The sequence below is a fragment of the Ornithorhynchus anatinus genome, chromosome 19, assembly GCF_004115215.2.
Source record: "Ornithorhynchus anatinus isolate Pmale09 chromosome 19, mOrnAna1.pri.v4, whole genome shotgun sequence".
Lineage (NCBI taxonomy): Eukaryota > Metazoa > Chordata > Mammalia > Monotremata > Ornithorhynchidae > Ornithorhynchus > Ornithorhynchus anatinus.
Window position 1 is genome coordinate 22,475,017 of NC_041746.1, and position 22,013 is coordinate 22,497,029.

Consider the following 22,013-nt stretch of genomic DNA (forward strand, 5'->3'; position numbering starts at 1 on the left):
GTAAATAGGATGGCATGAATGAATGAAGCAGCGTGGCCCAGTGGAAAGAGCACGGGCCTGGGAGTCAAAGGACCTTTCTTTTTTATTTTTAAAGTGATTTTTGTTAAGCTCTTGCTACTTGCCAGACACTGTACTAAGTACTGGGGAGATCCAAGATAATCAGGTTAGACACAACCCCTGTCCTGTATGGGGCTCACGGTCTCCATTTTATGGATGCGGTAACTGAGGCCCAGGAAAGTAAAGTGATGTGCCCAAGGTCACCCCGTTGCCTGCCGGGTGATCTCAGGCAAGTCACTTAATTTCTCCGTACCTCCGTTTCCTCAACTGTAAAATAGGGATTTATTGCCTCTTCTCCCTCCTACTCAGACCCTGAGTCCCATGTGAGCCTGGAACTCTTTCTGACCTAATAAACTTGTATCTAACACCGGTGATTAAAAACAACCTGTACATATAGTAAGTGCTTAACAAATACTATTAAAACAAACAAACAAAAAACCTTGTTTTATTAAAGAGTCCCTTTCCGTGCTGGGGACCGTTCGCAATTTACAATGAGTACAAACCGGCGCTGAATTTTAGACGAGTATTGTGGAATTTTGGAAATATGCCTTGTATTTTCTCTTTCAGGAAGAAAATGTCAATGTGACCAAGGATTTTACCAGGGAAGAAAATGCTTATCGCATGGAAGCAGAGGTATGTCCATTCATCATCTCGAGTAATTTGAAACAGTATTGCTCTTTTTACTCTGGGAGGGAAGACAGGCAAGTCTTTCCCGAAACCTGAAGTTTTAAATGGAAAGGTGATGCCTAAGGGGCAAGACATATATATGTCAGAAATCGGGGAGTTTTAAAAAAATTCGTCGAGATCAGTAGGGAGGAGAGAGGGAAAAGAGAAGGTTGGGAGAGGGTAAAGGAGAAGAGAGAAGGGTTTTGAAGTGGGAAAATCAAAAAGGCAGGAGGAAAGAGCCCGTTGCAACCTGAAGGTAATTATAGCAGTCGTCTCTTGTGGTAAGGTGAAAAGCCAAGAAGGGAAAGTTGTTAGGAGGTTTCTGTAGCGTCTCCTCTTGATTTCAGAGATTTATTTTTGGTCCAAGGGGCCATTCGCCTGTCTGTAGAGTAATAGTAATGAGAGTATTTATTGAGTCGGTCGGTCAGTTGTATTTATTGAACACTTACTGTGTGCAGAGCGCTGTACTAATCGCTTTGGTGAGTACAAGAGTGTTGAGCATCCACTAGACTGCACTCGTGCTTGGGAAATACTAAGCGAGTGACAAGTTCAGTGTCCACAAGGGGCTTAATAATAATAATGTTGGTATTTGTTAAGTGCTTACTATGTGCAGAGCACTGTTCTAAGCGCTGGGGTAAATACAGGGTACTTAGGTTGTCCCACTTGGGGCTCACAGTCTTAATCCCCGTTTTACAGATGAGGTAACTGAGGCCCAGAGAAGTGAAGTGACTCGCCCACAGTCACACAGCTGACAAGTGGCAGAGCCAGGATTCGACCCCGTGACCTGTGACTCCCAAGCCCGGGCTCTTTCCACTGAGCCGCGCTGCTTCTCTGCTTATCCGGTAAGGGGGCCGACACACGTAAAATACTTACAGATAGATCGGTCACGATATGCCTAATTGCCTGTACAACTGATTAACCCCCCCTACCTCCCTACCATCTTGCCCCGGGGCAAGTTTGGCCCTGGCTGCCCTGCTCCTCGTAGCCCACCGCCTCATCCTCTGGAGAAACTGGGCCTGTTTCCAGAAGACCCCAGTGTGCACCAGAGCAACCATGGGGTCGAGATAGAGGGGGCGAAGCAGAGGCCGAGAAAAGGGGGGACGCGGGGTGACTGAGGAGGAGGCAGACACTGACCCTGAGTCGAGAAGGGTCGTGTTGTTATCGGCCAGAAAGGGCTTGCGGGGTGGAGGAGGAGGCCTCGAACTGGCTGATTAAGTTGACTGGGGGAGCCCCGGCCACCAACTCCCACCCCCTTCCCCGGGGCCAGAGCCTGAGCTAAAATATTAGCCCTGCAGGGAGAACAGAGGGGTCCGCCTGTGTTATTCCGGATTCAAGGAAAAGAGGGGATTTCCACGGTTAGAGGTGTGAGCTTAGTAGGTGTGTTTATCAGTTAACGCTCCCAGGACTGTAAAGCAGAAACGAGGAGCTTGCTTTGATAAAACACACCCAGCTTGGATTTGGTTCATGGATTATGTGGATTACGGGGATGCAGCATGGCATGTAAGACCCCTAGACCGTAAACTCGTCACGCGCGGGGAATGTCTCCGTTTATTGTTCTCCCCAGTGCTTAGTTCAGTGCTCTGCCACAGTAAGAGCTCAAATAATAATAAAGGTATTTGTTAAGCGCTTACTAGGTGCAGAGCACTGTTCTAAGCGCTGGAGTAGACACAGGGGAATCAGGTTGTCCCAGGTGGGGCTCACAGTCTTCATCCCCATTTTCCAGATGAGGTCACTGAGGCACAGAGAAGTGAAGTGACTCGCCCACAGTCACACAGCTGACGAGTGGCAGAGCCGGGAGTGGAACCCATGACCTCTGACTCCGAAGCCCAGGCTCCTTCCACTGAGCCACGCTGCTTCTCTAAATACGATCGAATGAATGAAAAATGGAGAGAGGTTGGGCCTGGGAGTCAGAACACCTGGGTTCTAATCTCTCTTCCTCCGCCATGTACACTTCTCTCAGTTCCCTCATCTGCAAGAATGGGAATTCAATACCTGTTCTCTCTCCTACTTAGACTGCGAACACCACGTGGGATCTGATTGCCTTCTAAGGTCCCCACACTTCGTACGGTGCTCGGCCCATAGTAAGCGCTTAACCGGTCCCACCATTATGATTATTAGGTAGTCAGATCTGCCCCCCCCCCCCCCCGTAAGTTCGTTGTGGGAAGGGAATGTGTCTGTTTAGATTTTCACTGTACTCTCCCAAGCGTTTCGCTCAGTGCCCTGGACAAGGTAAGCGCTCCAATACGAGCGAACGATACTTTTCAGACTACATTATTAGGCTGTAGACCTCATCTTTCAGGACTCGGTTTGCTTTTGCTCATAAATCTTGGGGAGAATTGTCCGATCATTTCACCGATAAAATCATCTTGCCTGTTCTTTTTGATTTTGCAGGTCTGCATGATATCCCACGAGTTTCAGCCAATGCAGACTATCCTTAACTTCCTCGTGGAGAAGCTCGACGGTTCCGTGACCATCAGCCCGCCTCAGTTCTACCACACCTCGGAGACCGCAGAGACCCTTCGGTGAGTAAGGCTACTAGCTCGGGAGGCCAAGCTTCACGCTCCGTGCCCAATCCGGCTTAATTGCCGGGACGCGGCCCGGCCTGGTGCAGAGAGCCGGGACCCGGGAGGCAGCGGACGTGAAGTCTCACCCCGACTCTGCCGCTTGTCTGCTGTGTGACCTCGGGCAAGTCACTTCTCGGGGGCCCTCCCAACATCTGTAAAAAGGGGATCGAATCCTCCTTTATCTGGTTTAGACTGTGAGCTCCGTGTGGGACAGAGACGGCGTGCCACGTGATTATCTTGTGCTTTAGAACCGTGCCTGGCACGTGGTAAGCGCTGGACAGCCACCATTTAATTAAAAAAAAATTGCTTTTTACTTCAAAGGCGTCCGGTGTGACTGAGCGCGGCGGAGAACCGTGCAGCGAGAAGTTCAAGAGATCCGTAGGCTGGTGGGCCTGGCCCGGGGAAGCCCCCGCCGATCCAAGAGGAGGAGACAGAAGACCACCTCTCACCCTCCACCCTCCCGCCGCTCTCAGCAGAAGATAACGAGGGCCACGTTCCACGCCTCTTCCAGGGTGCTGGTGACTTTCCTGTTGAAGGGGTTAGAGAGAAGGAAAAAGGGCACCCGCTATAGATAAACCGCAGGGTTCCTCCTCCTGTCTTGATTGGCCCAGATTAAACGCGTAGAATTTTAATATGAAAAAGACTGCTCATCTATTTGAAAAAAAAAAAAACTGAGAGGGGAATCAGATTTTCCGAACTCAAAGGGCAAGTATGGGGTGAGAGGGAATGATGACTGTGGCGTTTAAGTGCTTACTCTGGGCCAGGCACTGTACTAGGTGCTGGGGTTGGACACGGCTGAAATCTGGGGTCCAGGCTTGAAGGAAGAAAGGCAGCTGGTGAGTAAAGCAGTTCTCTCCCTTCCCCGCTCCCTCCCCAGCCTTCCCTCCCTTGAAAAACTCCAGCTTCGAGGTCTGGGATTTCCTAGTCCTGGTAGGAAATGTGGGTCGTTTACTGATACCGATTAGGGAGATCTGCCCTCCTGTAACCCCTTAAAGATTCTTCGAGGCTCCGCAGCCCCGTGAAGGATGGGGGGGCGCTGGCATTTCAGCCGCGGGACCAATCCTTTTTACGGAGCACTTACTTTGTGCAGCCGTACCAAGCGCTCGGAAGAGTACAATCCAGCGGGGTTGGTGGACGCATTCCTTACGATTGAGAACACGGAGGTTTTTGAAGCTTGAGATGTAGGTTTAAATCCTATTCTAGAAATAAGAGGACTTTAACCTCTATAATTTACGCTATCAATGTAACTCTTGTCAGACATAGTTCTTTATATTTGTGGTGGGATCCCCGTTAATGCAGCGGGGTTGGTGGACACATTCCTTGCCCGCAGCGAACTTTCCAGGGGTGTGTTCTCACCGCTCGGAGCCACACCCTTGGGGGAAGATTTGCAGCAGCGCAGCTTAGCGGAAAGAGCTCAGGTTTGGGAGCCAAAGGACGTGGGTTTGTCTGACGTGTGACCTTAGGTAAGTCACTTCACTTCTCTGGGCACGTGACCTCACCTGTAAAATGAGGATTAAGACGGTGAGCCCCACGAGGGACAACCCGCTTACCTTGTGTCTACCCCAGTGCTTAGAACAGGGCTTGGCACACAGCCAGCGCTCTATATATACGATTGAACGGATGCTTGGCACGTGCACTTAAGAGGCAACAGAAAGAAACCAAATTGTCGACTCCAACTCTTGCCAGCTGCGTGAATCTGGACAAGTCATTTCTCTGTGCCCGTTTCCTCATAGGACTTAATACCTATTTTCCTTAATGTGAACCCTGGTTGGGGCAGGGATCGTGTCCTACCTGAATACGTCCTTTCTCTACACCACCCCCCCTCGACTCCTCCTCCATCCAAACGGCTACTCCGGTCACTCCACGGCCTGGACCGGATTCCTCAGATGTTTTTCCGTTCACCTCTTTCCCCTCCTCAGCCCTCCAGGACCTACGGCATTCCACAGCAAGCAAAACTCAGCCCTCCCTCTTCATTCACTTCTCCCACATCCTGAGGAAACCCTCTCACTGATTCACCGCCTCCCTTCGTCAATTCCGCTAAACCTCACATTCACCCCGACCCCCTTTTTAAAGCACTTACTAGGCGGCGGGTAGTCTTCTGAACACTGGAGTAGATATGACGCAAGGTAATCGGGTTGGACACGGTCCGTGCCCTATGTGGGGCTCACGGTCTTAATGCCCGTTTTACAGATGAGGTAACTGAGGCACAGTTAAGTGACCTGCCCAAATTCACACGGCAGAGCGAGGACTAGAACCCAGGTATTTCTGACTCCCAGTTCTATTCACTAGGCCACGCGCCTTCGGAGTCCTTCTGAAATCCAACCACTACCTCGACCCTCCCGTCCATATCAATTTACAAACTACTTAAGGACTTGTTTACTCACTCATCCATCGTTCTACTCTTTTCCCTTCCTTACTGTCATGAAAAAAATTGTTTGGAGGAAAAAGAAATAAGAGTTCGAATCCACAGCTTTCACTACTAAATTGATACAAATTAAATGTGGAAAATGCAGTCAACGGTACACATTCCCATCAGATATTTTGATTTGGAATCCTCACCGAAACAGCTATGACACTGAATCACAAGAAAACTTTTAGAAGATGAGGAAAATCAAATTTGGAATGAAACGAAGCTCGGTTTAGGAGCGCATACGCAGACCCGTGCCGACAAAAACACGCGTAGAGAGACAACTTTTTCTTTTATCAGTACATAAGAAGAGGAAACAGAAATGAGGCATTGTGAAATAGCTTAGAAAAACAAGTTTTCTATTTATTTAAAAATAAGTTTGTAGTTACTACATTGCAGTGACAATAATTCTTACACATACATTCTAATTTGTATAAAAGGATTCAAAGAATTATGCATCAAAACTAACATAGAAAGTGTCCACATAACAGTAAAGTCCAATCAATATGTACAAAAAACAAAGGGCACTGTTATCCTGATGTGTGATACTGCAGGTTAACACAATAGAACTCCAGGTTTCCAGAGGAAAAAAAGCTCGATAAAGCTAAAGAATTATTTTGTTTTCAAACTGTATGTTATTCATTACATACACCAGATTTATTTGAGTTTAACATTGTATTCTGTACAAAATAAGCATAACTTTCACTCTGAAAATGTGTCAGTTTTAAAATCAACCCTCTAGATCGCTTTCTTAAAATTGAGCTACATTCTACATGTCTAAAGTCGCAAGTGACAGGATTTAATCGTTTTCTAAAAGATCCGTAAGACACCTGTCTCGGTTCGCTGTTTTAATATGGTTCAAAAATGTAACTGTGTTTTTTATCTCATTCTACAGTATGTCATACCTGTTTAAGTCAACATGCACAACTTTGAACGCAAAGCCCGAGTGCTTTGGAGATTTGGAGGCAGGGGTACAAAGCGGGTGTCGAGAGATTTACTTCTACCGTTTTGAATCATCATCTTTTAAGTGTCAAAATTCACCGTTCGCCCTCTCCTCTCCCCCCTCCCCCACCCCCAATCGTTATGTATTTGGTCTGTGCCACAAGGGTTAATTTCCTGATGTGTTTTTATCTGCATGGAAAAGAATTCAAGCAGAGCAAACAAAAAAGCAAAAAAAATAAAAATTAAAAAAATCGAACGATTATCGCTCTCATCAATTTATACTCATAAACCTTTATTTTATTGCGATGGGTACGAGTTCAATTCCCAGACCTCCAGAGCTAGTCTTAAGATAGCAGACCATGCTACTCTTTCGATGCAAAATAAACATTTTCAGGGTTTGGGTCCCTCAGCGTTTTGACTATCTATAAACAGAACCAAACCACCTTCACAGCAACGGAAGAAAAATGCCAAGAGAAAGACGTTTCCGTTTGAAAGGCCTTCCGGGCTTTTGGGGCAAATCCACGGAGAAAAAGATTCTCCTACGATCATGCATATAAATTGTACAGACACAAACATACACAGAAACTCCGAGGAAAACGGTTAGCCCTTCCACCATCTGACTGCCCGGGGGGGGCCTGCGACTCATCAATTACAAGAGACTGCAGGAAAAATAGAAAATCATTGTAACCTTTCCCCCTCCGACAGGTTGCCATCCACGGCAAACCACATCGCTCGCAGCTGAAGCCCGAGCGGGGACGTGGGGAGGGAAGGAGAAGAGGGTTCAGGAAAAACCAAACGGGCGGGTAACAGGAATTCTAGCGACTGCAATCCGTTGGCGGGATGGGCGGGTCTGGACCCAGTCACCATCGTCACGTGGGCACCAGGAGCCGACCCGGAACAAACCGAATGTGGAACTGGAACTCATTTTCCCCGGCCACAAGGGAAGGCCCATCTCTAAGCCCAACAGGCCACTACAAGTTACCGGGCGCCGCACGAGCCCCGGGCAACCAAGCTCCGCGTTTCCCACGGTCCGCTTCCTCGGCTTCAATTCAGGCCGAGAAGCGTCCTAAACGATCCCACGAAACGTATACGGGCACACCTCGTAGCCTTTCCGGCCCCGACCTGGGCTGAAAACTTCTGGGTAGGGAGGAACCGCTCGTCAGGGAATCGGGAAGGTTATTTCTTCGGCCGTGCGGAAGCCGAAGACCGAGCGGTAGCTTGGAAGAAAAAAAATCTGGGTAACCCCCGGTTCGTACATCTAAGCAGAAAATTCAATTCCCCGTGATTCGGCTTCGACAGAGGTACGGTTGGCAAGCCGCTGCTACCAAGATGGTAGGAGACTGCAATTGGATTTTGAAACGTGTTTTCGGGGCCCTCTAGCAATATCACACCGTGACTTCTCTTCTACTTGAGAACGCATAGATGACTTTACACATGACTGTAGCGAGCTAGTTTCTCAGATTCCATCAAACGAGATCACTTTCACTGCTCACACAGATTAAGACACAAAAAACAAAACCAACCGCTCGCCTTTTGGGGTTTCGGCACCCGCGCGGTGCCCACGGCCAAAGAAGAATACAAAACGGACAAAAATACGGCGATGACTTGAACGGCCGCCAACCGTCGGCCGTAGGCTTCGAATCAAAAATGACACGAATGCCACATTTCAATGAATCTGGCGCTACCAGTTTAAACGGGAACTCGACTGAGAATCGGATCTAAATGATTCTGGGTACGAGACCAGAATCGGACGGTTTGCACGAAGGGGGTGATACATGTTTACCTGTTGCAGGTAAGACCTTAAATACTTAACTCTTCAGTTTCTGAGTCTGCCCGCTCACTGAAACGATCCTAAGACCACACGGAGGTTCTTTCTATGTTTCACGTACGGTTATCGTAGATTTCTATCCGATTTTTGCAGAGGCTGGGGCTCAGAAGATGTATTCTATCTTTTTTTGCATGCAGGTAGCGTCAGGAAACTGTACCTTTAAAATGGGTTGCTTTCCAAAGCTACAAAAGCCCTTTAGATGGATTACTGGTAAATTTCAACATTTTGACAAAACTCTGCCCCCGGTTTCCCGTCAACCAATCTCTCACCTTCGCATTGCGAAGAGTTTAAATTTAAAAAAAGTTGCAAACTCGGCTAAAATAAAGAAACCTGAAAATGCCAAACCCTTTCTATCTTTCAACTGCAAGATCCCAGCAATCCAGTCGAGAACGGGAATAGGGTTTACTTAGTTTTCCACGAAGGTTTTGTACAAATACAGCTGCAAATTTCATCTAAAAACACCCAATGTTTCAGTTACCGGGGGGTTTTCCACCCCAACACCCGCCGCCCCCCCGTAACCAATCCACGATATCTAATAGTTGCCATCATCAGGATTGTGCGAAGAGACAGCCTATGCGATTGAATTTGGCAATGTTCACTTTCGACACCTTTACTCTCTGATATCTGGCTCGTTGCAGTGACACAACTCCCTCCCTTTGCCGTCTGCCCCAAAATGTAGCGTCTGAAAGTTTGGGTTACATTTTTGCACCATATAGTTCCTCGGAAAATACTACATCCTGTAATATTGAGAATTTGCCAGATGGGACGATAACGTTTCCAACGAGAAAAATGGTATTTTTAAATTGGTTTAAGGTATAAAATAACTACAGTAAATGTACCATAAACAAATAAATAACTGCCTTTCTTTTCCATAGCAGTACATATAGCAATACATTCCCCTAAGTCATATAGTTATCATTTACAATAGACAACTTAATTTTACTAAAGATGCAAAAAACAATAGAATACAAGGCACAATCATTACATGGAATTTTTCTTTAGGGTGTATGTTGACTTATGTCAGCGTGATAGGGTTACCGTAAAAAGTGCAGAAAAAACACAATGTGCAATGAGACCACTGTATAAAACATGATTGCATAAAAAGTGATTTGGCCTATTTTAAACTTTAATCATTGAAAATAACCAATCTTCCCCTTAAAATTAAACTATAAAGTATGACATTTTTAAATTATTTTTTATCCTAGTGCTAGCTAAAAAATCCTGAAAAAAGAATTTATACCTGGGTAATATTGAATAGGTGTCCGTTTGTGTGTGCGTGGGCATATATAAATATCCACTTATTTATCTACACACACGCGCGCACATACACACACACCTACACACGGATACATTTCTTTGTAAGTCATTTTAGTCTATTAAACATGTCTAAAGTTCTAGAAATGACAAGAATCCAGATCGCCGAGTAAACATCAAATCCCATCCTTCCTGTAATTTCCTTGAATCCTTTAACCACTTTAAACGTTTCGTCTAAAACATCTCTGTCAAAGGACCCCACCAGTGCATTGATTATTTTTTTTTTTGTTTTACTCCAAGTACCAAAAGAGGATGCATTTCAGCACAAATCATAATCACTTGCTATTTAGAATAATATACAGCTTTTTCTTTTTCATCATCGAAAACTGTAGGCTGTATCGACAGTCAGAAACGTGGGTTTTCCACTGCACTGATTCTCAGTCTTTGGCACAACAGAGATTGAGTGATTGATACAAGAATCAAGGTCTGAAAAATTAGACATTAGTCAAACGTTTTCCAATGTGGATATATTTTCTTTTTTTTCTTTTCTTTTTTTTTTTTTTTGCCAGTACATTTTCTCTAAGTTTGACAGAACTGGGGGGGGGGAAAAAGCAGAAGCCCGTCCTAAGCTTCGTGGGCGGATGGAGCAAGTCCACCGGCACTGACACGAAGATTTTTCGGATCGGCAAAGTTTGGTCATTTTTAGATTCGTCCTTACTGGGAACACAATTCTTAATTTCCTGTCACTCTGCCACATCTGTCTTCCTGGGAGACACGACTTCTAGAATCAATAAAAATGTACCTTGCATGGTCAAAAATAAACTTCCATCGTGACACGAAAAGTCCGATCCCTTTAAAACAATTCGAAACGTTTTGCACTTCGAGAGTGCGGTTGAGCTTTCTGGCCCATAAATCGGTCTGGAATCGCTTTGACTTTTTTTGACCCGGGAACAAAATGACTGTTGAAATGCGTAACCTATCGAGGGCAATAAATAGCGAACATTTAAAATATATATTTATTCCAAGGAAGTGTTCTTTTAAGTTTTTGTTTGTTTTTTTTTTTTTTGCAAACTCCCTCTCAAATCAGAACATACTTTCTTAATCCACAATAGCAGCAAGGAAGTAGAAACCGTAATTCTACTCATTCCTTAACTGTACCTGCTTTAGAGCTCTGAAGCCGACGTCCGGTACGCATCACCAGCCGATTAAATTAGCTTTCGCTTTCTCAGTCAACTTCCGAACTCGGCCCCTGCTAGACGTTCCAAAAGTCAAAGAGGTGTCTTCGAACAATAGCTGCCGCTGCTCCTCCTCAGAGTCGTCTTCGTTGTAAAAGGCTGTCCTTCGACCCTGGTTTCTAGTTCTCATGTGCGGTTCGGAATCTCGCAGTTCCTCGGACCCTCCTCCGCCTCCTCCTCCTCCTCCTTCTCCCCCCGCCCCACCTTCCTCCTCATCCAGAGGTTCATCCATCTTTTTTCTGTTACTTCTTCTGAGCATCTTCACCCTCGCGGTCCCCGCCAGGTCCGGGTCCGGCGGCCGGGCCTGTGTCTTTCTCTTGGGCTTTCTTCCCCCGCGGCCCTTCCTCTGCAACGAGTCTTCCTTGACCGCGTTCGTTTCCGGGAGGAAACCACAGGTGGACGGGGCCGCGCCCTCGTCGTTGGCCACGTCCCGGCGGGCCGGGGCCGCGTCTCGCTCCGGGTTGTCCTGTTTCACGCACTGGAGCTTTTTGGGCTTCCGTCCCCTCTTCTTGGGCACGACCTCCCCGCCGCCGGTGTTGACCTCTACCTTGGGTTTCCGTCCGGGGCCTCTTTTCACCACCAGCTTCGTCGGTTGCCCTCCGTGTCCGTTGATCTGAACGCTGCCCGGCGCCAGGGCGTTTCTCTTGCAGTCTGCTGCGAAGGGACAATGCCGGGCGATTGGTGTTAGAAAACGTTTAAAGGAGGGATCTGCAGGCTGGTGGCCCCGTTACTCTCCTTAGGCAATGCAACTTTCCCATTTTAGGCCATCTGGAGCCTGTCTGCACTTGGGGGTGGGTGGGAGGGGAGGCATAAATAAAACAACCACACAGACCCCACTGCTTTCTGCCTTAATTGTCTGATCCCCACAGACCCTCACTGAGGACCAGCCTACCTACGGAGGGAAGAGGGCAAGAAGACGGACGGTGGCTACTCCCGTGATGTCCGACCACCTGGGTGCCTTCCCCGCACGGAAAATTTTCCAACCTCATGGAGAAAGATGGAGAGGGAAAGAGGGAGAGAGGAAGCAGCGTGGCCGAGGAGAAAGGCACAGGCCCGAGAGTCATGGGTTCCAATCCCAGCTCCATCCCTTATCTGCTCTGGGACCTTGGGCAAGTCACTTCGCTTCTCTGGGCCCCGGTGACCTCATCTCTAAAACGGGGATTAAGACTCTGGGCCCCAGGTGGGACAGGGACTCTGTCGAATTCGATTAGCTTTTATCGAGCGCTTAACGAATATCAGTAAATAGAAAAAAAACCCCACTTACCTTGTTGAGCTATTGTGGGTGATTTGATAAGAGACGATTTTGTGAGCGTGGATGTTTTCATTTTCCGTTTAATTGGCTTCTCCTTCTCCACACTTTCTCCTGCAGAGTTATTCCTAGTGTTATGACCCAAACTGGTTTGGCTAGGGCTCGACGGAGAATTCAAGCTTCTGGAATGTTTTGAAGAGTTCTCCGGGGCTGCAACAAAAGGAAAACATGGTATTATGAGCCAATCCTCACATATTCATTCTCATATCCATCCTCTCTCTCTCCCCTTGATGACGTCCCCTCCTCCGCAGTTCACTGATATAATCGTGATAGGAGTAGTCTCTGACTTTTGCACCGTACACACAACAGGCCTGCAAACGAGACGCGGCACGGCGTAGTGGACAGAGCCTGGGCTCGGGAGTCAGAAGGTCATGGGTTCTAATCCCAGCCCTGCCACCTGTCTGCTGGGTGACCTTAGGCGAGTCGCTTTACTTCTCTGGGCCTCGGTCACCTCATCTGGAAAATGGGGATTAAGACTGTGAGCCTCATGTGGGACAGGGACTGTGCCCTCCCCTGATTACCTCGGACCCAGCACACGGTAAGCGCCTAACAAATACCATCGTTATTATTATCCGGCCTAACGAACTCCGTGCTCTTGGTAAACACACTCGTCTTTCCCAGGGAGAATTTCACCCCCAGACGGACGTACTGATTTTCAGCTGGACTGGAAGCTCCTCGTGGGGAGGGAACGTGTCTTCCAGCTCCGTTAGGCTGTACTCCCCCGGTACCAAGCGCTCCGTCAATACCCTACGGCGTAACCCGCAAACCTCTAGACTGGCAGCTCTTGTGGGCAGGGAACGCCACCGCTTGTTACTGTACTGCACTCTCCCGAGCGCCTAGCACAGTGCTCTGCCCACAGCAGGCATTCGATCACTAGGGTCGAAGGAAGGAACGAATGAACGAAACCTGTTTTCCCCGGAGGCGCCGGAGGGTTCTGTTTCAAAAGCGGCGGCTTGGCGGCCGACGAAGTGGAGGGCTGCTCGGTGAGGAGGGGGTCCGTCGTGGCCCCCGCCGCCGTCGTCCCCCCTCTGCTGCTCCTGGTCCGCACCACGGGGCTGGACTCGGCGGCTCGTCCGTTGGTCTGGGCCGCCGGGTACCGCGGGGCCGCGGAGCGGGACGGCGGGCAGGGCGGAGGAGAGGTGGGCGCTTCTGCCCGGGGCTGAGGTCTGAACAGCTTCTTCTTCCTCTCGGGGCTGCAAGAGTCCAACGCGAGAGCGGTCACGGGGACGGGTCGCGCGGACCCTCCTCCGGGGGGTGAGTACAAAACGCACGACACTTCTAGGAGTCAAAAAGTTGGCATCGGATGAGAGATGTTAAAAAAAAAAAAAAATATGCGACGTTTGTAGTGGATTTCATGTAGTCGTGAGCCTCCGGGGAGTGAATCTTTAGCGAAGGACCACTGTCGATGCTATAGTTATATGACGGAAAGCATGATGCCACCACTACCCTAATAATGCTATTTTACTGGACACGTTTAGCAGTTATTTGAATTTTTGAGCACTTACACTAGGATAGCTTTAGTTAAAGTTTAAAAATCCTCCACATCATAGGGACTTGAATGTCAAATATATCATTCTGCAATATAGGGAATAGTAAAGGAAGCATTAAAAAACACCACACCAAGTTCGACCGTTTAGATACGTTCAACTCACAGATCGTTTCGGGCTCTACGAAAAGAATCCCCTACCTAGAGGCGGCGCTACTGGACACGGAGCTGCTTCTGTTTCTTTTCTTCCTCCGCTTCGTTATCGTGTTTCTTTTATGGAAACGGAGGGCGGACTTGTAATCCGATAAAACCGAACTGATGTGCTCTTCGAAGAACGCCGAAAGCCGTAAGCTCATGCTGTAAATCTAGGAGAGAAGAAATTACTCGGCGTTGAAGAAAAGTACGGGTCAGAGGGGCCGCTTCTGGGTAAACTTCACGGCGAAGAATCGCTAAGGTTCCATTTGTTGATAGAGATCTCTTTTAGGAAAAGGATCAGATATATTTCCTTCCCTCCGCGACAGATCTCTGCAATTAAATCTACGGGTTTTACGACTCTACTTGTCGAGCCGTACTCTTCTGAATTTTGAAGGGAGGGTAAATCCATACTCTCAACCTCCTCCGGTCAGGAGCGTACTAAGCTAGAAGCCACAGTGCCATCTAAATATTCTTATCCTAAATAATATCTTGAAATGGGGGTCCTTGGGATTTGGGGCTAACTGCTTCAGGTCTTTGGAGTACTCCTTAATGCAGCAACCTGCTGAATCTAGACTATGGGCAGGGCACATGAATATCAACTACTCTACTGTTCTCTAGTTCGGTGCTCAGCACAGGGTAAACGTCCAAGAAACACCGCCGATTGAATGACTGATCCGGGTTAAACTTCCTCTCCAAAGGGCCTTCTGGTAGGTAACAGATACCCAATTCCCTACTCCGTTTCCAGAAACTTCCCCGAGCAAGGGCTGCGTAGTTAAGTTCTCGAATGTCAGAGATAAATACAAGTGATGACATTTTTCCCTAACCTTTATTCCCGTTACTCCCAGGGAATCGTCCCTGGGTAAGGAAGCTACAAACCGGTAAGCTGTTTTCAACCACTAAATTCTGTTTTTAAATTTAAATGCCCGAAACAGACAATTTATCTTGCTTTACTTCTCTCCCCAGGTCCCCGGGTATTTACGGGTAAACGGCTGGGAAAAACACAGATAAATCCATACCCTTGATCTTTTGCTGGGTGTATACGCTTTGGAATTGCTGAAAATAAGCCTGACATCTTTACACAGTTCCATTGGGGACTCGTAATTCCCAGCCTCCAGCGTCTCCCGGACTGTAGCGAAATCCATTGGAGTGTCGATGATGTCTCTGTAATCCTTTAGGAAGAAAGTAATTCATGCTATGTGTCGGGAACAGTAAAAGCTCAAAATGGAGGCGAAAAGGTACTCGCCGAAAAAAAAAACAACCCGTTTTTGGGAGAATGGGAAAAAAACATGACTTTTAGAAGAAATCAGAGTACTTATTAAGTGCTTACTACGTAAGTCTTTATATGTAGTACTGCGTACTAAGAATATAAGATAGTGCTAAGTATTACACACTAGGTGTACTAAATGCTTACTGTACACTAACTTGCTAGAGTGCATCTAGGATAATCTGGATCTGAGACAGTCCCTGTTCTCTGGCTAAGATGAAGGATGAGCAGGAAAAGAGAAAGAATCCTCTCAAAATCTCCTTCGGCTTATACTACGTAGGGCAAACAGGTTACAACATAGCTGTGTCAACCTGTGTGGGAAAGAGCGTGGCCTAGCGGAAAGAGCCCGGGCGTGGGAGTCAGAGGACCTGAGATCTAATCCCGGCTCTGCCATTTACCTGTTTTTTAGCTTGGGCAAGTCATTTCAGTCCTCTGTGCCTCAGTTCCCTCATCTGCAAAATGGGTTTTTTTTTTTTTTAAACAGCATCTGTTAAGCGCTTACTATGTACCAGGCACTTTCCTAAGCGCTGGGGTAAGGACCAGCTAATCAGGTTGGACAGAGTCCACGTCCCACATGGGGCTCATAGCCTTAATCCCCATTTTACAGACGCAGTAACTGAGGCAAAGAGACATCAAGGGATCTAGTAATACCTGTTCTCCCTCCTACTTGGACTGCGAGTCCCACGTGGGACCTGATTATCCTCTATCTACCCCAGTGCTTAGTACCGTGCTTGGCACACAGTAAGCGCTTAATAAATATCTGACCACGCTGTACCTACTCCAGCGCTTGCTAAATATCGTACCAATTAACCAAGTAATTAACCTTTCACTCGACTGTGAGCCCCTTGTGGGCAGAGAACACGTCTATCAACTCTACTGTACTGTTCTTTCCCAGGCGCTCGGTAGAATGCTCAGCACAGAGTACGCGCTCGGCCCAAAGTAAGAATACCATCGAGGAACTGACTGATCCGAGCTCAAGTTCCTTTCAAAAGAGCTCAGCATTAAAAGAAACCTTGTCAGATTTCCTCAACTTTTCTTTCAGGCGCATTATTGTGTGCAAAGCACTGTAATACGCACTTGACTTGTGGACTTAACAACCCACCTTGTTTAGTACTGTACTGATAGACATTTCTAGACGACTCGGGGGTAGTGACGACATAAGGAACATTTACTGCCCAACAAGAGGATGCAACGTGGGTCCTGACCAAAAAAAGAAGGTGGTTCACCCAGTACCGAAAAACGTATTTATTCTGAAAAATACGTACTGGATATTCAAGGAGGTCCACTGGCTGGCGGAAAGGTTCCGAATCTTCACATTGAAATATGAGGTTTAACAATTCCTGGCATTGTCTCTTCCAAGCCTGGACGTCGTAGGACTGAGCTCGGTTACGCAATCTCCTCCGGGGTTGGTGGTCCTGAAAGGGCCGTCCGAACGTCAGCAAACGGGCAGCGGCGCAAACCTGTTACATGCCTATGTACCCGGCACTGTACTAAGCGCCGCGGGAGATCCAAGATAGCCAGGTTGGACCCAAAACCTGCCCCATGTGGGACTCACAGTCTCCATCCCGATCTGACAGATGAGGTAACTGAGGAATGGAGAAGACTTGCCCAAGGTTACACAGCAGACAAGTGGCAGAGCCTGGGATTAGAACCCATGACCTCAAATTATATTTTCAAGGGTTGTCTTGGCATCAAATTATTGGGCTGGAGGCATTGGCCTGACCCCGTAATGCAGGGTCTTCTCCAACAGTATTTAAGGTGGAAAAAAATTTAAGGTGGCCGAAGAACAAAATCTGAAAGCCCGAACTAGAGAATCCAAAACTAAAAGCCTTCGGGCACCCGCGCTAGTAGATGCGTTGGATATTTTTTAAGTGAACATGCACTGGACCAGTCGGGAAAGCTTTTCATTTCACGCCACTGTCTCGTTGGGCAAAAGAGACTGCAGTTAAAATCCTTGAAGCAAAGTAGTCAAAAAAAAAAAAAAAAAAATATTACCTTCCTCTTCCTGGTGGAGGTTCCTGGGATATCAGCATCTTTCTCTTCTTCCTTTGAAGCAAAAATGTATGCGTTTCATAAAACATTCGCTGGTGATGGGTCTCTACCTAGCTTACACATTCCCCGAATGGAGAGCAACAGGAAAGACGCTAAGGAATGCTATGCTATAGTCAGAGGTGCCAGCTCCGTCGGGGAAGAGGGAGCCCTCGCCCGCTTGGGATTGTCACAGAGTTTGGGGGTAGCATTGACTGCGCCCCTACAGCCGTCTGGGAAGCCGTAGCTCATCTGCTCTGCCTGTTGAGACTGGGAAAGGGCCAGAAAAGGTGCTAAAATGGCAGGTCCAGTCCTTGGCCCGGCTCAGGCCCCGGTTTTGGCAGGGCCCCCCGCCATTTTCTCGGTCTAGAGGCTCCTCTCTCCTCTAATCCTGGAACCTGGTTAAAATGAGTCACGACCTCTCCCCACTGCTCAGCCTGGGAGTTGTCCTCCCTCTCTCTAGACTTCTAGCTCCTTGTGGGCTGGGAATGTGTTATACTGTCCTCTCTCAAACGCTTAATACGGGACTCTGCATGCAGTAAACACTCAATAAACAAACCATTGACTAAGTACCTCTACTAACTGATGCCCAAATGGGTAACAGAAAACAACCCTCTTGTGAAGAAGACTCAGCTCCCAGGCCCATTAGTTTTCTTCCCCGAAACACTAGTAGGTATTTTTGTAAATACAAGTGAAAGCATTTTTGATACTAAGAACATCAGGTTACCTCCGAGTCAGACAGTACTTTCTTCTTCATCGCATTGTAGACCGGAATTATGTTGTAACAAGTCTGATCTCTAGACAACGAGAGATAATGACATTGGAAACAGAGAAGAAAACGGCAGCTTTTCAGAGCTATCAAAACATTTTCAGGAATCGTTAATTGTACCTCTAGGAGCGGGTATGAATCGGTCTTCTGAACGACTGCTTGAGAAGACACTGAACGGCTGTCATTTGACAGAGCCGCGTTATGTAAGTCAATCCCGACCAACCCAGGAAATATTAAGGTCGTAGCCTAACGTCTAAGTAAATTGACTTGTCATTCAATGGCAAAATTAATCATCTGCGGTTCATCCCAGACTTAGAAAAGTGCCACAGCAGATATAAATTTGCTTCCGAGATGTCGTTCGACTGATTGAGACCCGCATAAAGAGACGGCAGGCACGGACAGCACGGTGGCCTGACGGAAAGAGTACGGGAGTGAGAAAAGACCTGAATCCTCGTTGCTAGCTCTACCACTGCCCTGCTGTGTGGTCTTGGGCAAGTCGTTTAACCACTCTGAGACACGGTTTCCTCACTTGTAAAATGGGGACAAGATCACCGCTTCCCCACCTTGTCCCCTGGGGCGGTGAGGGTGGGTCCGACGGGAATATCTTGGGTTTACCCAAGCACTAATTCCCAGTGCTTTTTAATAACAGTGAGTGCTTAATCGATACCCTAACTACATGCACCCAAACTTCCACTGCCAAGCGGGCTTCAAATTAAAGAGACTGCCTATGACAAGTTCCTTTATAATTTAAAAGCAGATTTAGCCTGGAGGCCCTTCAGGTTTTTTACATTTCTTCTCAATGTCATGTTCCACCCTCTTTCGGAGTAGTAACGCCAGCCTTTATTAAGTGCCTACTGTGTGCAGAGCACGGAACAATGCACTGGCAAAGGGTACACGGGTGGGACTCGGACACGGACCCTGTTCCTCAAGGGAGGACGGCACTTGGTGCAAACCTGTCAAGAAACCTATAAAGGCATGAAAAAGGCACGACGAATGTGCTGCGTGATATACCTTGGGGTCTTTTGAAATGAGAAAGGTATTTTGGGGTTTTCGCAAGTAAGAAACTGTAGCAACCACCTGTAGCCCTTCTCTTATCTTACATAACCTATTTCTTAAGAATTTACTCATGCTCATTTCCACCTTTCTCTTTTCCCTCCTTTTCCCCAGCTGTGGCCTAAACTCTTTCAGGGCAGGGATCCTGTCTAACTCTAGTACTCTCCCAAGTGCTTTAGGAGAATGCTCTAGCACAGCAGACACTCCCTAAATCCCATTAATTGATTCAAGTTTTTGTAGCGTGCTACCCCCAGATTACAAGAAAAAAATGTGAAGAGCACATATCAGGATCGACATGTTTTAAATTTAAAAAAAGTTACTATGGAATCTTTCTTCCAAAGAACTCAGGGTCCTTTCACATCTATTATTTTTTCCTCAGAAGCACTCGATAAAAGAGGTAGGTAGGGGCAGGAATTCTCCTCAATTTACAGAGGGGGAAGTGGGCATAATTTTGTTTGCAGACCGATGGAAACTTTTTCAGATTTTCCAACCCTCTTTTCAGCTCCCGAAATTAATGGGAGTCCAATAATTCTCCAAAGGGGCCCTATCCATTGATAACTACATGCAATATATGGTTAAAAAAAGATACGCACAATGAACACAAAACATAAAAGGTAATAACTGAAACAATTTAGTGAATTCATCTTTCACTCCTTCTTATTGAGACCTTGGGCAAATCACTTAACTTCTCTGTGTCTAAGTTACCTCTTGTGTAAAATGGGGATTAAGACTGAGCACCTATGTGAGACGGGGTCTGTGTCCAACCTGATTAACTCGTATCTCCCCCACCGCTTAGTACAATGCCGGCATATAAGTAAGAGTTTAAGAAAAGCCACAGTTATTATTATTGGCCGGCATTAAAAGGTGGACCAACTTAACGTCCAAGCCCGATTCCCTCAGTTTTACCGGGGCAGACAGCCCGGGAAGGTAACATGGCGGTGGTTCCGTTCTGGTCATGCTCATTTTCAACCCCTGCCGGGGGGACGGAAAACAGCAGCTCCTGTGAAGCAGAGGCATTGGGAGGGAAGGATTCAACGGCGCAAAAAGCCCATCACGGCCCACAGACGAATACATCGCTTTATCCACCTTAATCTTTTCCAAAGCGGACATGGCTTCCTCCTTACCTTGAGGAGGCCCCACAGAAGGCAGTGGTATTTACATCAACAGCCGTACCTCTAGTCAGGAGTTTGCCCATTTCTTTACAACTGGCACAGCTGAACCGTTATAATAAAACATTAAATCAATTCGTCAACTCACTTCACAAAATGGAGGAGGAGATCAGTGACGAATTTGGCAGATTTCACAATAGGACTTCCAGGCTCATTAAATGTGCGTGTATTATGCTCTATGTAACGTACTTCCCACATCAGTGAAGAAACCCGCCTTTGGGGAAAAGCAGAAGACATCGATCCGTTACATTTCCAGCTACGTTCTTAGGCACATTCCATCTGCATTAACTCCAGGGTTTTACCAGCTCTCAATTAAACACATCTAGATGCTTGCAAATGCACAGCAGCTCTGTTACTTGATTTTGCTCCCTCAGAAATTATTTTTCAGATCTTCCTAAAATAACCAGGTGATGGAAAACCACCTGAGGGGTATGAACAGGCAGAGGAGATATCCACGTGTTACTTTATCACGATGGTCTGTGGCCTCAATTTGGTCTGCTAAGGTGGGCCAAGGAAAACATTATTTTGGATGTTAAGTTCAACCTGGGAAGCAAAGTAGCACGAAATTATTTCCACAGGCTAAACCTCGACAGATCAACAACAGCTTGTGAAAATCCACTGGATATGCCTGGGGCAGGAATCGCAATAGCTGCGTTCGCTGCAAAGAATAAAGGACTAAATCAGCCGAGTAACAGAAAAACAACGAAACCTCCATGAGGCTTCGCTGCTACATCAGTTCAAAACTAAAACGCTACAGACCGAGTGGTTATTAGCTAATTATCATGATAGGAGTTATCTCCTTCCATGGAGAGCACAGAACCATCTCAAGCACTCTGCTTGGAGGGGATGCAGGTCGTTTTCAAGAAATTTAAAGGGAGGAATTTTATATTTTTAATAGTCTATTTCAACACAGTGCAAAATGACAGAAGAGTATGCATTTTCAACCCACTATCTTCCAGATCCCCGCCTTCCTCTCCACCTAAACTACCACCCGGGGGCAAGCTCTGGTCTTTCCGGGGCTCCTGGGCTACTGCACCAATTTGCTCACTGATCTCTCTCAGCCTCTAGCCCCTGCTGTCTCCACTCCACGGATCATCAGCCCCACATCTCTCCTCTCCTCAAAGCCACCCCGCTGGTTGTCCCGGCCCCCTCCCCCGGCGATCGAACAGAAAACTCTCACAATTAGCTTCAAAGCTCGCCACCAACTGCCTCCTTTCTTTATCCGCAAGTCCGTGCTCGCTCTCCTTGTTCCTCCGAGGTCCAACCTTCCCGACGTACTTCGCTCGCCTCTCCCATCTCCATTTCTTCCCGCTCACACTGCTTCTCTCTTCCCCTTCTCCACCTACAACGCCCTCCTCCAAATCTGACACGCCACAGCTCTCTCCACAATGGAAGTTCTCCTATAATCCCACCCACCCCCTCTATCAAATCTTCCTGGATTTCCCAAGACTCTAAGCCGCTTAAACCCAAAGGACACTTCTGGCACTTATTCAGCCCCCAAACCACTGATGTACATATCTATCAATTATACGTCTGCCTCCCCTCTAGACTATAAACTCCTCATGGGCAGGGAATGTCTGCCTACTCTGTTGTACTGTGCTGTCCCAAGTGCTTACAACAGTGCTCTGCACACAGTAAGCACTCAGCATGGGCCTGTGAATCATGAAAAACAAAAGAGGGAGTACATTCTCAGTTAACAGAATTCATTAGACAAGATATCAGATACAAAATTTTCTTGGTTAAAACAATACAGAACAATTAACTCCTAAGAATGCAAAACCTTGCCA

The 22,013-nt window shown here is 47.2% G+C and overlaps 1 protein-coding gene and 1 non-coding gene across 4 annotated transcripts in view; one reads left to right on the forward strand and one right to left on the reverse strand.

Annotated features, from left to right (window-relative positions):
- Positions 1-3,857: 3,857 nt before the first annotated feature.
- On the forward strand, positions 3,858-6,892 carry LOC100079537. The gene is made up of 2 exons (XR_003753606.1): positions 3,858-4,123; positions 6,590-6,892. It is a non-coding gene; the product is annotated as an uncharacterized LOC100079537 (transcript).
- The window catches only part of LOC100079646 (pleckstrin homology domain interacting protein), a 102,233-nt gene continuing 86,247 nt past the window's right edge, over positions 6,028-22,013 (reverse strand). For 2 of the 3 annotated variants that reach the window (XM_029046921.1, XM_029046919.1), the window contains exons 32-40: positions 20,315-20,440; positions 17,963-18,032; positions 17,203-17,253; positions 16,473-16,622; positions 14,960-15,112; positions 13,950-14,113; positions 13,169-13,455; positions 12,218-12,412; positions 6,028-11,607 (exon numbers count right to left, since the gene is read on the reverse strand). In XM_029046921.1, the coding sequence (XP_028902754.1) occupies positions 10,913-11,607; positions 12,218-12,412; positions 13,169-13,455; positions 13,950-14,113; positions 14,960-15,112; positions 16,473-16,622; positions 17,203-17,253; positions 17,963-18,032; positions 20,315-20,440 (1,891 nt within the window). In that variant the 3' untranslated portion in view covers positions 6,028-10,912. The remainder of the gene's footprint in view (positions 11,608-12,217; positions 12,413-13,168; positions 13,456-13,949; positions 14,114-14,959; positions 15,113-16,472; positions 16,623-17,202; positions 17,254-17,962; positions 18,033-20,314; positions 20,441-22,013) is intronic. The other variant, XM_029046920.1, reaches the window with a different exon arrangement.